This window comes from Protomyctophum parallelum (assembly GCF_964188405.1).
Source record: "Protomyctophum parallelum genome assembly, chromosome: 17".
NCBI lineage: Eukaryota > Metazoa > Chordata > Actinopteri > Myctophiformes > Myctophidae > Protomyctophum > Protomyctophum parallelum.
In genome coordinates this window covers 14,250,449-14,267,080 of record NC_139719.1, presented here as the reverse complement: position 1 = coordinate 14,267,080, position 16,632 = coordinate 14,250,449, and the positions used below count along the sequence as shown (strand labels likewise).

Here is a 16,632-nt window from a genome sequence, read left to right as displayed (position 1 = left end):
ATGTCCGTCGCCTCGCTGACTTGAGGTCAACGCCAACCCTGGGTTGGAAAAACCACAACGACAAACGATGAAAGGTTCTTTTTGGCATGTAGATAAAAAACAGAAATGCTTAATTGAGGTTTTTTTTTAACTTTTAACTGCTGTGGGTTGATTATTAGACTAACTGTTGTTTTTGTATTCTTTTAACTTGATTGTGTTTGGTTGGGTCACAGCCTGAAAAGGTTGAGAACCACTGGGTAATCTAATGCAACGCATTCTCGCCCCCCAAACGGGTGAATGCAAAAATAAGTTTTGTTTGTATAAAATGTGTTTATGGAAGAAAAACAATAAAGAAAGGAAAACAAAGAAAATATTTGATGAAGTAAATTAAGAGTAACAGCAGCAAAACTATTATCAATAGAGGGGGTATGCGCATGCTTAAAGTGAATGGCACATCGAGTGGCAAAGCATCATGCAAAGTGACTTTAACGTTGTTTAATGTTCATTAATGCAATCAGATAGGACTTTTCTGTTTGGATGCATGGGTTGTCAAGGCCAGAAAGTATTTTTTGCCACTCAGTAGGCATTCCTGCATAACTTCCAGGTTTGATGATGATGTCATGCGCATACCCTCTATAGTCAGATTCTTCATTCACCATAAAGGCACGTTATACAAACGGAAATTCAACTGAGTGGGTGAGTAAATGATAGATATTTTTATTTTTTGAACTTCTCCTCTAACCAAACCAAAGAGCCTGCTGAACACATGGTCTGGATTGAACAGTCATCCTCTTTCTCCAAGTTCAATGCCACTCATTGACTTGTGTTTTATATTTTAACTTTAACCTCTTTTAACCTGGGAAATTTTTTTCCCCCAGTTTTTCATGTGTTTATGAGGTGACAGTACTTCATTAGAGCCCTTTGTGTGGTTGTTGTGCAATGATGTCTTCCCTTTGTATTTAGGGTTTCTTCCTGGAGGATGAAACCTTGACAGTCAAACGTGCCAATGAAAAAAAAACAGTGATATAGTGACATCACAATATCATCCCCCTCCCCTAACTTAACAGCTGTGGGTGCGGCTTCAGTTCAGGTGGATCACCACCCATCACCACCCACCAGGCAAACCAGGCATACTTAAAGATGGAGTGCCGCAATCCCCCCCCCCCCCCCCCCCCCCCTGAAACATGATCATCAGGTACTAGATTTCTTTCAAAAAGGTTTACAGAAAGTGTTAAAATTGTTTTTATGTGGCCACACCCACCAGTTCATTAAGTATACCTAGTTTTCACTTTAGCACCACCCACCTGAACTTAAGCCTCGCCCACAGATGTTGTTGTATGATAATGTGGGAGGGGTTAGGGCAGGGTCCCCCAATTAATTTTCCTCAAGGGCCATATTTTGACTACAGTACCAGGCTGGGGGCCGAGTCTGCACGCGCGAGGTCGAGGTCTTACCCTGAAATTAATGATCAGGGCAAGACCCCATTTGAAAAGGACCCCCAGCTGGGACCCCCCCCCCCCCCCCCCCTTTTACCCTGGGTTAGGGTTATGATGTCACTAAAATGGTGTTATTTCGATTGGGCCTTTTGACTCAAAGGCTTACAGCTTTCAGGAAGAAACCAAAAATACACAGGGAATTTTGATTATAACACCTGGGCGTCTATTAGAGTAATGTTAACTCCATAGACACATGCAAAACAGAAAAAGTACAATTATCACGGCACCCCATCTTTAATGAACTGGTGGGGTATCCACATAAAAAGAACATTTTAACATCTACTGTACACTTTTTTGAAAAATGTCTTCCCCCTTAATAATAATATGATGTTTTAGGGTGGAAAAAAATCACGTCAATAATAATAAATCATCATCGGTCAGTAGGAAACTCATTTGAACTGAGTTTGCTACAAATTTGACTCAGGACAACAAAAGAAATCCCCATGAATTCAAGCTTTCATGGGGTGTGTAATTGATAGAAAAAACAAACTACTCCTTAAAAAGAAAGTCATTGGGGAATCGAGAAGACGCCTAGAGAAGGGAGAAAAAAGGATCTAGCGCTCAAGTGTTGTCACGTTGAGGAGGATGCGATCAGAGAGCTAAAGTACGTACCTGTTGTGCTTGTCACACTTCCCTCGGGACGGTTGCCGGGGCGACGGCGGTCTTGTTGTCATAACAGGGACAGTGTGTGTGGGTGGCTGGGCGAACAAGGGCCCGGGCCCCTCGGGGGCCTTGTTGTCAGGGTCACGCGCAGACATCACACTCTGCTGCCACGGGTTTGCTGGGAGACGATGGAATCCATCTCGCCAAATAATATCCTCGCTGAGTGCCGCCGTGGGAAAGCTCGTATCGTCGTCACCGTTCGGGGGAAGAAACCTCCTATCCCCGTATTCTAACCGTTTGTGTAAATCGACGTCCTACTCGATCGCACCACAGAGTCACACAAAAGGTATTCACAATGTAGCAGATACGCAAGCTCTCAAGCTTTTTGTTTTTACTTGAATCCTGAAAATTAACAGTTTAAATATGGAGCGGAGATGAGGGGTTTCTGCCCGATTGGCGCACACACACACACACACGCGTGCTCGTGTTGTGTGTGCGCACACGCACACTTGTGTTTTTCAGACGTGTTAGCCACTTAAGCCCTATAGACTACATCTTGTGCGACAAATAGCAGATCTACAATTTCACAAAAGATGAAAGATCAAAACTCGTCGCTTCACGCCACGTTTCGAGCTTGTAGATCTGCTACTTTTGATGCTTTTGTGTGACACTGTAGTGTGTGGAGATACGAGGCTTGCGCCCGACAGCGACAAAGTTATGATTTTGTGCAAATGTTGGACTACCTCCAAGCAGACATGGCCTCAGGCCGCCCCGTGTGCTCTTTGGCGAACCGCCAAGAGGGGCCAGCACCCCAGGTTGGGAAACAACTGAAATACAGTATTTTACCTGAAGCGAGAGTCAAATTGGCACGCTGTGGCACAACAACACTGTAAACAAAACCTGTGTACTTTTGTCGTGCAGCGTTGATTGCGTGTGATTAATTATTCGCTGTCGGGTGGAAACCTGGTATGTCCAATACCGTTCCTTTTTATTATCAAAAATCATGATAAAATAGTACAAATCTACAAGCTCACAGCACATCGCTACTTTTTGTTATTTGTTATTTGTAGATCTGCTGTCACTATTTTATGCGACGCTCTTGTGTGACAAAGTAGGGCATTAAGTTACAAATAAAAACGTAAAGTTGAGATATTGAGATATAAGGTTTCCGCCCGACAGACAGAGACGCCTTGCTCTCTTAACCCATTCTGACCTGAGATCAGATTAAAAATGTTTCTATGTCAGTCGTTCTTCGATTTTTCAAAAATAGCAGACCTACAAGCTTGTAGCGTGTCACTCGGTGGCGTGCTATGAGCTTGTAGATCTGCTATTTTTCAATAGCTAAAGCATGACATAATGCTAACACCAAAAGGGGTTCCCGCCCAAAATGGGTTAATTGGTTTACACTACAGAGATCCGTCTGTCATAATCCTTCATTGATTGAACATAATAACCAGTGTTCCAACTCTCTCCTGACTCAGACATCGACAATAATTATACCAAAGTATTTATGTCTGTAACTGTACTAGCTTCTGCTGTAACCTTTTGCTTGACAATGTGCACAAGCTCACAACAGCAGCCTCTTCATTAGAATGTAAAGCCTGCTGTACATTCTCATGAACATCTTTTCATCTGCCTTATACAGATACTAAGGGCTAAAGCCTGATTTTAGACTTGGTTTTGCGTGTCGCATCTTGCACCCGAAAACAGCCAATCTTCAATGTCAACAACCGCCAATTCTTAATGATTCCCTCTCAACGGTCCTGTAACGGTTCCTATAGGGGGTTTAAAATGGACCCGTTGAAGTCACTAACTCTGAGAGGGTACAAATGGAAACCAAATGGACCCGTACAGGTCCATTTGGTCCATTGTGATAATGCCTGCGGTTCCCGGAAATGGTTCCAAATGTGACTGAACTGATTCCCGGGTTCCTCAATGTTAATATCCAGTTCCTCCGGGTTCATAGATCCCAACCCTATTTGTGTGACGTTGTAGATTAGCTCATTTCGGCGCGAGACAACCGAACACGCAAAAAAAGCACAAATCAGGCCTATGCTCCGCTGCTTTTTCCATTTCACTGACAGCACTGAATAGGTTCATTTTGTCATTTTCTTTTACCTGGGATAATAATAACAATACCGTATCATTCATAGCGTCATTGTCATCATCAACCATCATGCTGCAGCCATTTTCTCTTTTTTCCAACACCACCAGAATAATCTAGCTGCTTTTGAGGCTCGCCGTTTTATCAACAGGCTGTCTTCATGTCTGCAATTTTCTGCTTTTTACCTGCATGCCAAAAGCCCTCTGATGGTCAGAAAGCATGGGATTGTATTTGAAAAAAGAAAAAAAAAGGCCATCGTTGAGAGGTCCTGACCAAACGTTTTGCTTCTGAACCACACCAACATTATTATGCGCTAAAGCTGAATCGCTGCACATCTCTTGATCGAGTTATGTATCGTTTTATTTTTTGTGCTTCTTTGCTTAAAATGCAAATGTACACTGTACTTTTGTTTTTTGCACGACTGCGTCGCTTTACAAAAAATACTCTATATTCAGTAGAAAAAAGTGTCAACGCGACACATTTTTCCAGTTGAAAATACAGCGTTCTTGTCAAGCGATGCAGTCAAATTTGCCTTAAGGGAGAAATAATTGGCCTTCCAAGGCCGGCTGTCCACCGAGGAGTTTTTATGTTTTTTTTTCAGCAGAAAATGTGAGACAAACAGCAGAGATGAAAATATTTCAACTCATACAAACGACAGACATGAACGCACACAGCGGAGAATAGCACGGCATCAAGCTGCTGGTGTTTTCAGCATTGTGTAAATACACTAACTGTGCTCCCATTGAAAACATAACACCTGCGCTCACTCAGGGGTGGGGGGGGGGGGGGGGGGGGGATGATGCCTCGGTGGACACGGCCCCCAAGTTTCAGGTTCCATGGGGTGAACTATGTTTTGTATGATTATTATTTATTACTGTATATATGCTTTGTTTTGATTATGTGTGTGTTGGTCTGTCTGTGTAAAAGCTACCCTAGCTGGTCTGGGTAATTATGAAATGCATGGGTCTCATCTCAGGGCATTTATTGTCTCCACCAGGCCGAAGGCATGGGGAGAGAGTATGTTTTGCACTCCGTGTGTGTGTCCTTCCGTCCGTCCGTCCGTCCGTCCGTCCGTCCGTCCGTCCGCCCATCCTTCCCATCCGTCCGTTATCAGCTAATCTCCGGCACCGTTGGCCCGATCCATGCCAAACTTTGCACACACACTCCCTGGATGCCACCGACGAACCTCTGCCCCAACTATTCCTCAACGGCCTGTTATAGTGCCACCATGAGACCGATTTAGGCAAAACACATTTCTGTAGATTACTTGTACACATTTTATCCATACATTACACAATTCGGTATACACTATCTCCATAGTCATGTGATCAACACAGAGTGGCACCATTTCCTATCTTCCATCCTGATTGGCTAAGATTGGTTTACAAAGCTCACACGATTGGTCCGTTTCGAAGAAATGCCACAAATCACAAACACTGTGTGCAATTTCCGTGAAATTATACACGCACATTTCCACTAGGCCGAGGACGACATGCCACAATTCCTGTTTTTAGCTATAACTGCATCGATCTGTATACAACTTATGTATGCGCACTCCCTAGAGGCCATGGAAAAACATTGTCCCTGCATCTCTCCACATCTGCCGGTTATATCGCCACCATGAGGCCGATTTCTGCAAAACACATTGCTTATGTTAGTCGCACAGATTTCATCCAAATCTCACGCAAATCGGTCCACATGAATTCTATCCTCAGAGATGCTGTGAGTGATCTGGCTCTGTATTTCCTCAACAAAATGAAGACAATTGTTGCAAAAAATGAAAACAAAAAAACATGTTTATATTACTCCTAAACATTTTGCCAAACATCTCACACAGTCCTATCATCCTGGTGGAGACCTGTGCCCAGAAGGACACTTTTTCTAGTTTATTCTATTTAAAATACATACAGCATATCGTTGCTGTCGGTAGAAACCTCTTATTCTCCATATTTTAACTTTTTGTCTTTTTCCGCAAATGAACTTGATCATTCATACTACAGCGTCACACAAAAGCATCAACAGTAGCAGATCTGCGTTTTGAGCGTTTGTAGATCTGCAACTTTTGCTACTTTTGGAATTTGAATCCTGAAAAGTAACAGTTTTGGACATACGAGGTTTCCACCCGACAGAGACGACGCGTGTATCCAAGATGCACATTCAATCTGAAAAGAATCACACTGATAGGAACTCCAGACTTTTTAATGTTTTCTACATCCACCCCGTCGGTCACCCAGAATCTCCCTTGTTTGCCTGCTTCCTTTCTTTTTTTCTTTTTTTTTTAGCATTAGCCATTTCCTGCCTTCTAAGATGATTTGTTAGCTTCTTGGAAGCTCTCGTCTGTTAGGCAAGTAGGTTCAATGAAAGGCATAAATACTGAAACAAAATATGTGCTAACATAACGCCCAAACATTTTCGCCTGAGAGTCAAACAATAAATTTGGTGTCTCATCTGGACCCAAACACACAAAAATACATTACGAATTAACCATTTCAAAAATAGCTCGTCACTGAACCTATGCCCCTACCCCCCAAATTTCAAAACAAGGCAAAAAACAACAACTGTAGAACTACTGTAAGCTCACGATGTGCCACATCTGTGTGAGCTTGTACGTCGGCTGTGATGAAAACGGGTGAATTGATCCTTTACGTGGCTCATAGCTCAACATCACAGCACAACATCATCAGTGCATGTGTGGGTCTCTCTTGTTGCCTAGGTTACGCTCCGGTCACGGGCATGTGCCACCCCCTGCGGAGCTGCACCCTCAACCACGAGGACGGCTTCTCCTCCGCCTTCGTGGTCGCCCACGAGACCGGTCACGTGTGAGTACACTATAGTGCCACCCACTGGTGTCAAAGAAAGTACATCTACTCCTACTGTGTTTCAATGGTTCTCAAACGTTTTCATGTCAAGGACGTTTGATTATGAATCACACCAACGTTCTAGGATAGACCCGCCTTACCATGTGTCTGATTGGCTCCCGGGCAGGCGTAGTTTCACTGAGGTTAGGTTTAGGTATAGTTTTACTGAGGTTAGGTTTAGGCATAGTTTTACTGAGGTTAGGTTTAGGCATAGTTTTACTGAGGTTAGGTTTAGGCATAGTTTTACTGAGGTTAGGTTTAGGCATAGTTTTACTGAGGTTAGGTGTAGGTATAGTTTTACTGAGGTTAGGTTTAGGCACAGTGGCATAAACGAGAACTGTCAATCACGGTGACTACTGGCCAATCACAGCAGGGTTTGGCTAGAACGGCGGTGGGATCCGTAATAACGCGTCAAGGACCCCCCACATTTTATCCCCCCCGGAAGAGAAGATTTATGTTAAAACAAATATATTCAAACATTTATAAATATGTTCGATATTTTTCAATTATTTTACAAAAATAGATGTACAAGCTGGCAACCCGGCATGTAGTGACGCGCTTTGAGCTTGTAGATACTGTATGCTACTTTTGAATAGCCCACCAGATAAATGGATAAAGTGGTTAAGAATATTATGATGCTATGCTAACTACTTTTGCTGGGGACCCACTTAAACCCCAGCATCTTGAAACAAAAAACTCTTGACACTATTCTGTAAGAATGGTGACAGGCCTAGAAAATGTGAGATAGCCTGATCACTTCTCTGTAGGAATGGTGACAGGCCTAGAAGATGTGAGATAGCCTGGTCACTTACTTCTCTGTAAGAATGGTGACAGGCCTTGAAGATGTGAGATAGCCAGGTCACTTACTTCTCTGTAAGAATGGTGACAGGCCTAGAAGATGTGAGATAGCCAGGTCACTTACTTCTCTGTAAGAATGGTGACAGGCCTTGAAGATGTGAGATAGCCTGGTCACTTCTCTGTAAGAATGGTGACAGGCCTAGAAGATGTGAGATAGCCTGGTCACTTACTTCTCTGTAAGAATGGTGACAGGCCTTGAAGATGTGAGATAGCCAGGTCACTTACTTCTCTGTAAGAATGGTGACAGGCCTAGAAGATGTGAGATAGCCAGGTCACTTACTTCTCTGTAAGAATGGTGACAGGCCTAGAAGATGTGAGATAGCCTGGTCACTTCTCTCTGGGGACGACGACAAAGGGCTCTACAGTAGCTGTCTGGACGGGTGCTGCACGGCACGCCACGGCTCAAATTTAATTCCATTTCACGCTGATGGGAGGCGCCCCACCGCGCCTGACCCAATTGAATCATATGTACATTCATCTGAGAATTGGTTTCAGAACTCTGTTGACTTTTGATTCCACCACCTAGATCCGCATTTTTTATTGATTGATTGATTGATTGAATTGAATACTTTATTAGTCATAAATGTAAAAGGCATAAGGTACAGTCAGACATTAAGGCTAAAAGGAGAACACGAACAAAGTCCTGGGGTCTTCTTTCCATTGTGGTCCTATGTACTATTCATCAACACAGCATAAAACATTAACACAGTCATTGTAATACATGACAATTGAACTGGGGTGCGTGGACCCCTGCAGGTCCAACTAAGTGGTTTAACAGTGTCAAGGCCCCCCAAATTGACATGTATTTGTACACATACGGTAGTTTAACATAGTTAAACCACATAGTTAAACCACTTCATCCATTTATATGTTGGCTATTCAAAAAGAGCAGATCTACAAGCTCACAGTGTGTCACTTTGTGCTGCACTGCAAGCTTCTACATCTGCTATTATTATTTTGTTAAACATAAGAAGAATATGGAAAATGTTTTGAATAAACTTGATTTAAACAAACAAACATATAAATCTTCTTTTCTGGGGGACCCTAGCATGAAACCATTTCAGTTGGGGGTCCGTGGGCCAAGTGCATATCAATTTGGGGGTCCTTGACAAAGTTTAAGAACCACTGCTGTAGATTGTGTCCTTTTATGGGTAGCTCAATAGCACCGCCTATGGGCCAGTGTCGTCCCAAAGAGCATAATCTACCGTAATCTGCAGTCATGGAAAGAAGCTAAGAATATTTACTCATGTGTACTAAAACACACCTTTGAGGTAACAGTACTTTTAGTTTACTTTGTTATGCTTTATAGGCCACTTCTACTCCTCTACATCGCAGAGGCAAATATTGTTACTACTGATTGCTTGCTTTGCATATTTTAATTATGAATACAAAAAGGAACAAACACCCGCACACTGTCTTCAAATGCAGTGTGCAACTTTGTGCAACTTTTATTCAGGGAAACATCTGTTACCCTGAATAAAAGTTGGTCACAGCTGTTTCCCTGATTAAAAGTTGGTCACTGCATTTGAAGACAGTGTGCGGGTGTTTGTTCCTTTTTCGTTTTTGGGCACCGTACCCTCTCCTCGCCTTGCTTTTTAATTATGAATACAAAACATGCAGTATATTCAAACTGATCAATTATGTTGTGTTACTTTGGGCACTGGAAGTATATTTCGAACACTTTTGTACCAAAGTAAAATTGTGATTACGGGCTTTTGAGAGACTATTTCTGTGTTGTGGTTTAGCTACTTTAAGAGAACTTATTCCACCACTTAAAATCTGGGCATTTGGTATTTTTCTTTAAAGACAAATGTTTCCTATTTTTTATGTATTTGGATTCATATAAATAGACTTGCCACTCTTTCCACGTGCATGGATTAAGAGTTGCACTCTTTTTCCTCTCAGCTACCTTTTATTGTTGTTTTTTCCCCCTTGTGGGTGAAGGACTACCCTTCGTTCCATACCAGTAACCCATGACTTTGTTTGGAAATTATTGGATTTAGTTGCACCAATTATTGTGTCATAATGGTGGAAGAAGTTTAAATAAAAGTATCCATACCACAAATAGAATAACAATATTACTAAAAACATCATCATTTTTTACATATTGTGTTAATTGTTTAGGACAGTGGTTTTCAACCCTTTTCACGGTCCATTATTTGTTCTGCGTTTGAGCCACGGACCACCATTTGATGAGATTTAGCCTCTCGAACCAAAACTAAAGAATATTTGGTTGTCATTGAAAAATATTTTGTCCACAATGAGAGACAACAGGCAAACATTTTCTTCTACATTCTCTAATTGTGTAGACCTCTTGTAAATTAAGTAATGCAGTTGTTTAACAATAATTTTACTCTTGAGAACGTACAATGAACGGGTCCATTTGGTTTCATTTTACGCCCTTAAGAGTTAAAGATCTATAAGAAGGGTCCATTTGATTACTAACTCTGCGTCATTTAACAGCGCTAGTGTGAGCCGGGGGCTCGTTTTCACACTGTTTCACAAATAACAGGACATGGCCATGCATATTTAGCTTTAAACCGGGAAAACATCTGTGCCATTTTCCAGCTCATAGCTCTAATCTGTCAATCTGAAAACGCCCTAAATGCATGTCTATTTTGTTTGTTTTTGTCACATTCCTAAGCCAATAGTTTGATGACCGGCGGACTCTCCGTTAGGAGACTCGATTGGCCTGGATTTGAGTCGACTCTGACGCTCAGCAAATGATTGGCTTATAGGAATGCGACAAAAACAAAGAAACAAACAAAAAAACATCCATGACTTCCAAGTCTCCATGGAGTGAGTAATCGATAGAAAATGAGTCATTTCTTGGGTGACCTCCTCCTTCATGTGTTTTGTGATGGCGTGTAGTGAATGTTGTCTCCCTCTGTCCCCCCCGTGCAGGCTGGGGTGTAGTGAATGTTGTCTCCCTCTGTCCCCCCCGTGCAGGCTGGGGTGTAGTGAATGTTGTCTCCCTCTGTCCCCCCCGTGCAGGCTGGGCATGTAGTGAATGTTGTCTCCCTCTGTCCCCCCCGTGCAGGCTGGGGTGTAGTGAATGTTGTCTCCCTCTGTCCCCCCCGTGCAGGCTGGGCATGTAGTGAATGTTGTCTCCCTCTGTCCCCCCCGTGCAGACTGGGCATGGAGCGTGTAGTGAATGTTGTCTCCCTCTGTCCCCCCCGTGCAGGCTGGGGTGTAGTGAATGTTGTCTCCCTCTGTCCCCCCCGTGCAGGCTGGGGTGTAGTGAATGTTGTCTCCCTCTGTCCCCCCCGTGCAGGCTGGGGTGTAGTGAATGTTGTCTCCCTCTGTCCCCCCCGTGCAGGCTGGGCATGTAGTGAATGTTGTCTCCCTCTGTCCCCCCCGTGCAGGCTGGGCATGGAGGTGTAGTGAATGTTGTCTCCCTCTGTCCCCCCCGTGCAGGCTGGGGTGTAGTGAATGTTGTCTCCCTCTGTCCCCCCCGTGCAGGCTGGGGTGTAGTGAATGTTGTCTCCCTCTGTCCCCCCCGTGCAGGCTGGGCATGTAGTGAATGTTGTCTCCCTCTGTCCCCCCCGTGCAGGCTGGGCATGGAGGTGTAGTGAATGTTGTCTCCCTCTGTCCCCCCCGTGCAGGCTGGGCATGGAGCACGACGGCCAGGGGAACCGATGTGCCGACGAGACCAGCATGGGCAGCATCATGGCTCCGTTGGTGCAGGCGGCATTCCACCGATACCACTGGTCACGTTGCAGCAAGCAGGAGCTCAATAGATACATCCAGTACGTATGGATGGATGGGTCTTTTTACCTCAGCACGCCATCATCACCACACGCGTGCAAGCCAGCAAGGGCTTGATCTGCTGGGGGGAAGCCTTATGCTTTTCATATCTCCCCCCTCCCCTGCAGTTTTATGGCCAGAGGGGAATCTGTTTTATCCGTAGCCTCTGCTGCTGGCTGACTGACTGAAGCAGGGATGATTGATAACGATATCAAAGGCAGCAGCAATCATCCGTATTGCTGGGGAAAGCCTTCGCTGAAAGTAGCAGATCGACAAGCTCTCAACCCTTTGCGTTGCAATGCGATGTGAGCTTGTCGATTCGCTACTTTGAGCGAACGTTTTCCCCACAATAACAGAAAACTGTAAATACACAGGTATACAGCCCTGAGGGACTCCGGGAATATGTATACTTGTGTTTCCTTTTTTTTTTTTTTAAGATTGTTAAAATAGCTCAATTGTATTATTATTGTTCTTGTTATTAATACACTTACAGTTTCCTTGTCTGTGTGTTTGTGTGCTATCTATGTTCTTCACCCAGCTCTTACGACTGCCTCTTGGACGATCCGTTTGAGCACAAGTGGCCCAAGCTCCCCGAGCTCCCCGGGATCAACTACTCCATGGACGAGCAGTGTCGCTTTGACTTCGGCGTGGGATACAAGATGTGCACCGCTGTAAGTTCCCCCGTACACTTCACACTTCACAAGGCGAGAGCCATGTGTGACATTCGGTACATCTGCCTCAGCCCATTTAGGCCTGACGTCGAAATAAATAAAGATTCTTCTGAAAGATTTGTGCCTCATTTTCACGATATTTCAAAAATAGCAGACCTACAAGCTCGTAGCGCGCCACTCGGTGGCGCGCTATGAGCTTGTAGATCTGCTATATTTCAATAGCTAAATAATGCTTAGTTAAAACACCAAAACGGGTTCCCGTCCAGAATGGGTTAGATCACACCTTCTCAATGTGGGCCAGAATTTCCGTGGATAAGGTCGAAAAGGTTTTACTGAAGTAAGAAGAGTATACTGCAATGTAGAAATACTCGGTTACAAAAGTCCAGTACAAAGTACAAAAGCATTGGTATCGAAATGTACTTAAAGTGCCAAAAGCAGAAAGTACTCATTATGCTGAATATATGTCCCATTTCACACGCGTTCAAATAATATAATATCTGCTAGTTTAAAATGGTCGAAATATACTGTAAATAGGGCTGAAGTGTATGTTTTGTAGTAATAACAATAATCTACAAAGTAACCAGTTACTAAGTAAAAGTACAGTATTTGCCTGTGAGATGGTATAGAAGTAAAAGTGCTGAAAATTGGAAATACTCCAGTAAAGTTTAAAAAAACCAAACTTGAGTACTTGAGTACATTTCAAAACTGTGTCTGGGGACCGCCCATGGGGATCTTGAGTGTGTTCCAGTTGGTCAACAGCTAAACGAGTGATAGTTAGACCCTTTATAAACAGAGCTAGTGTGCTAAAGTGTGCGATAACTTATTAAAAGAAGAGCAAAGGATTATAAAGTCACGACAGAGACTACAAAGGTGCATATTTGTCCTCGTTAAAGTTTACTCGTTGGGCTGAGAGCTTCAGCACAGTGTGCACCTGTTTATTCTTTTGCATACAAATATGCAAGAAACACTGCTCTCTTTTGGTTCATGTACTCTGGAAAAAAGATATATATAAATGGAAGTCCCACACACTCTCTTCAACTAGAAAAAGTGCCCTTCTGGGCACAGGTCTCCACCAGGATAGGAATGTAGGACATTGCAGCTTGCCTTCATCTGGTGGTTGGATAAAAGGGCAACAAAAGTAAACTAGGGAGTTGGCATACAAAGTTATCCACAGATCCGTGCAGTTAGAGGTAAAAACACTTTTTGGCCAGTTATAGCGCCACCTTGAGGCTGAGTTGAAATTGTTCATGTGGCATTTCTTCCTCGGCCTAGTGGGAATGTGCGTGCACAATTTGACGGAAATCACGCGATGTGTTCATGATTTGCAGCATTTTGTTTGAAACTGAGCACTCCTGTGAACTTTGGAAGCCAATCTTAACCAATCAGGATGGAGTCTGAGAAATCTGAAAGACGCGATGTTTGGACAAAATCTGTAGGTGTACTGTGCAAAAACTTGTTTTGCACAAAGCGGCCTCCTGGTGGCGCTATAACAGGCCGTTCTGGAAAGTTTGGGGCAGAGGTTCATCGTTGGCATCCAGGGAGTGTGTGTGCAAAATTTGGCATCGACCGGGTTAACGGTGGCCGAGATTAGCTGCTCACGGACACACACGGACGGACACACACACGGACGGACGGACGGAGTGCAAAACATACTCTCCCCCCATGCCTTCGGCCTGGTGGAGACAATTATAGCAGTAGTTCATTAGGCTACTGAAGTTACAACGTTTCGGTCTATTACGACCTTCATCGGGTACCCCTGTCAGGTGAAAAGAAGCAGCTTGGACTCCTCATGCATAGAAGGATGCATGAGGTCAGTCCGCTGCCCTCCCCAGGTTGGCAGAGAAAGTGTAGCGCCCAGGATTATATTAGATAATTGACACTTGACAAAAATGTCCACCACAAGAAGCCAACATGGCGATGTTCAGAACATAATGCCCCTGTCTGCTTCCCTTCACTGTAGTTCAGAACAAATTAATTTACCCTCTCTGCTTTCCTTCACTGTAGTTCAGAACATGTACATTTTGACCCTGTCTGCTTCCCTTCCCTGTAGTTCAGAACATATGAATTGACCCTCTCTGCTTTCCTTCACTGTAGTTCAGAACACATGAATTGACCCTCTCTGCTTTCCTTCACTGTAGTTCAGAACATGTACATTTTGACCCTGTCTGCTTCCCTTCCCTGTAGTTCAGAACGTATGACCCGTGCAAGCAGCTGTGGTGCAGCCATCCCGACAACCAGTACTTCTGTAAAACCAAGAAGGGTCCTCCGCTGGACGGAACAGAGTGTGCAGCGGGAAAGGTAAGGGATGTTCAAAGGTTACCAAAAATATTTAAAAAAATAGAAGAAAAAAGATATAGCTTCAAGCAGTGATAAGAGGGGCCAATAAGAAAAATCACACCTGTGTGAACTGAGCGGTGCAGGATGCACAACAACAACACCGCTGGCTGGCTGCAGTTATAGTTATAGTACTCAGTGTGAAGTGAATGGCCCTTTTAGGCTGCTCAACAGTGCCACTTTAGGTCACCCAGCGGTATTGCAGCTGTTTGTACCACAGACAGACAGACAGACATAAACATGGTGATTGATTGATTGGATACTTTATTAACAGTTTGCAGGAAGAAAAAAAAAACTATAGCTTGTTTCCATTTGGGAGTTTTCTACTCAATTCATCGAAACATTTAATGACATACAAATATAGGCTACAGTACTATGAAAAAACATCATATACTTAGAAATACTGTACCTGAATCGCTGCGTGGCTAGCGATTCAGGAACTTTAGAACAGTGTTGATTTTGACGGCAAATTTTTATGTCGTTTTAGTCGTCTTTTTAATACAATTCCAATTAGTTTTTAGTCATATTATTTTGCTCTTAGTCTATGATATGATATTTAGTTGACTAAATATCATACGATTTTAGCAGACTAAATCTACAGTTGATTCAGTCGACTAAAATGTATTTTGGCGGGCCGTGATGGAGTCGTAATGCAGGCTCGGCTCCAGGATGAAATGACTGAGGGGGGGGCAGTTGAAAATGGAGAGGGGCCACACATCATTTCTATAGTAAAACAATATGTCATAATACAGAGGGGCCAGAATTTGCAACTGAGTGTGCCCTCTGGCACCTCCGTGGCACCAGGCCTGTTGTAATGCCTGATTTGTACTTAAATAGCAGATCTACAAGCTCACAGCTGCTATTTTCAGAGCGTGACACCCGCACACAACCAAATGTACTGATTCGTGCTGAGCTGGGATCAAAACGCCAGCCTCCCACTCTCCAGACCTATCGTGTCAATAGGACTCTGTCCGATTGGCAGGGCTGTTGTGGGCCGGGTCTTGGCTGGGAGCTACACAAACATAAAATGACTTGTCTTTTAGTTCTAGTGGATCTCTTAGTTTTGGTTTGTTCACAAAATTGTCAATATATTTATTCTTAGTTTAAGTCATCATAGCTTAGTTTTTATTTGGTTTTCATCTGTGAAAAAGGGTAGTCAACAAACATTTTTAGTCATAGTTTTAGTTGACGAAATGTACCACTACTTTGGAAGCCAAATCAACTGTATAATATGCTATGTTAGCCGATCTACAATCTTTGTTTCTTTGTAATGGATGCATAATATAGGCTTTAAATGGCTTTGTCACCATCATGGCCTTTTACTTGACGATTCGTTGTCACATATTAGTTGTGGTTTTTGCACGGAACATTCGTGTAACGAGGGAGCTTGTAGATCAGCTACTCCAGTGTTACACACTCTCGGACACCATGACATCTTTAGAGAGTCCTGTATGAGTTCTCTGGTGATCTTCGAGGTGACTGTTCCGGCTGAACCCTTTCCCCACACTGGTAGGGCCTTATGTCCTGTATGAATTCTCCAATTTTTTTAGGTCACTGTTCTGGCTGAAGCTTATGCCACACTAGTCACAGTTTTAGGGATTCTCTCCTGTATGAATTCTCTGGTGAGTTTTGAGAGTACTGTTCCGGCTGAAGCTTTTCCAACACTGGCCACATGTGTAGGGCTTCTCGCCTGTATGAATTCTCTGGTGAAGTTTGAGACTATTGCTGTGGCTGAACAGTTTCCCACATTGGTCACAGTGGTAGGGCTTCTCTCCTGTATGAATTGTCTGGTGAAGTTTGAGACTATTGCTGTGGCTGAACAGTTTCCCACATTGGTCACAGTGGTAGGGCTTCTTTCCTGTATGAATTGTCTGGTGAAGTTTGAGACTATTGCTGTGGCTGAACAGTTTCCCACATTGGTCACAGTGGTAGGGCTTCTCTCCTGTATGAATTCTCTGGTGAATTTTGAGATGACTGCTCTG

The 16,632-nt window shown here is 43.5% G+C and overlaps 1 protein-coding gene across 3 annotated transcripts in view; it reads left to right on the top strand.

Moving 5' to 3' along the window:
• Nucleotides 1-16,632, top strand: part of adamts14 (ADAM metallopeptidase with thrombospondin type 1 motif, 14) — a 97,036-nt gene that overhangs the window by 45,565 nt on the left and 34,839 nt on the right. For all 3 annotated transcript variants that reach the window (XR_014570615.1, XM_083788201.1, XM_083788200.1), the window contains exons 7-10: nucleotides 6,896-7,001; nucleotides 11,504-11,647; nucleotides 12,184-12,316; nucleotides 14,501-14,614. Coding sequence is in view for 2 of the 3 variants with exons in the window: in XM_083788201.1 (XP_083644327.1) it covers nucleotides 6,896-7,001; nucleotides 11,504-11,647; nucleotides 12,184-12,316; nucleotides 14,501-14,614 (497 nt within the window). In the remaining variant the exon portion in view is untranslated. The remainder of the gene's footprint in view (nucleotides 1-6,895; nucleotides 7,002-11,503; nucleotides 11,648-12,183; nucleotides 12,317-14,500; nucleotides 14,615-16,632) is intronic.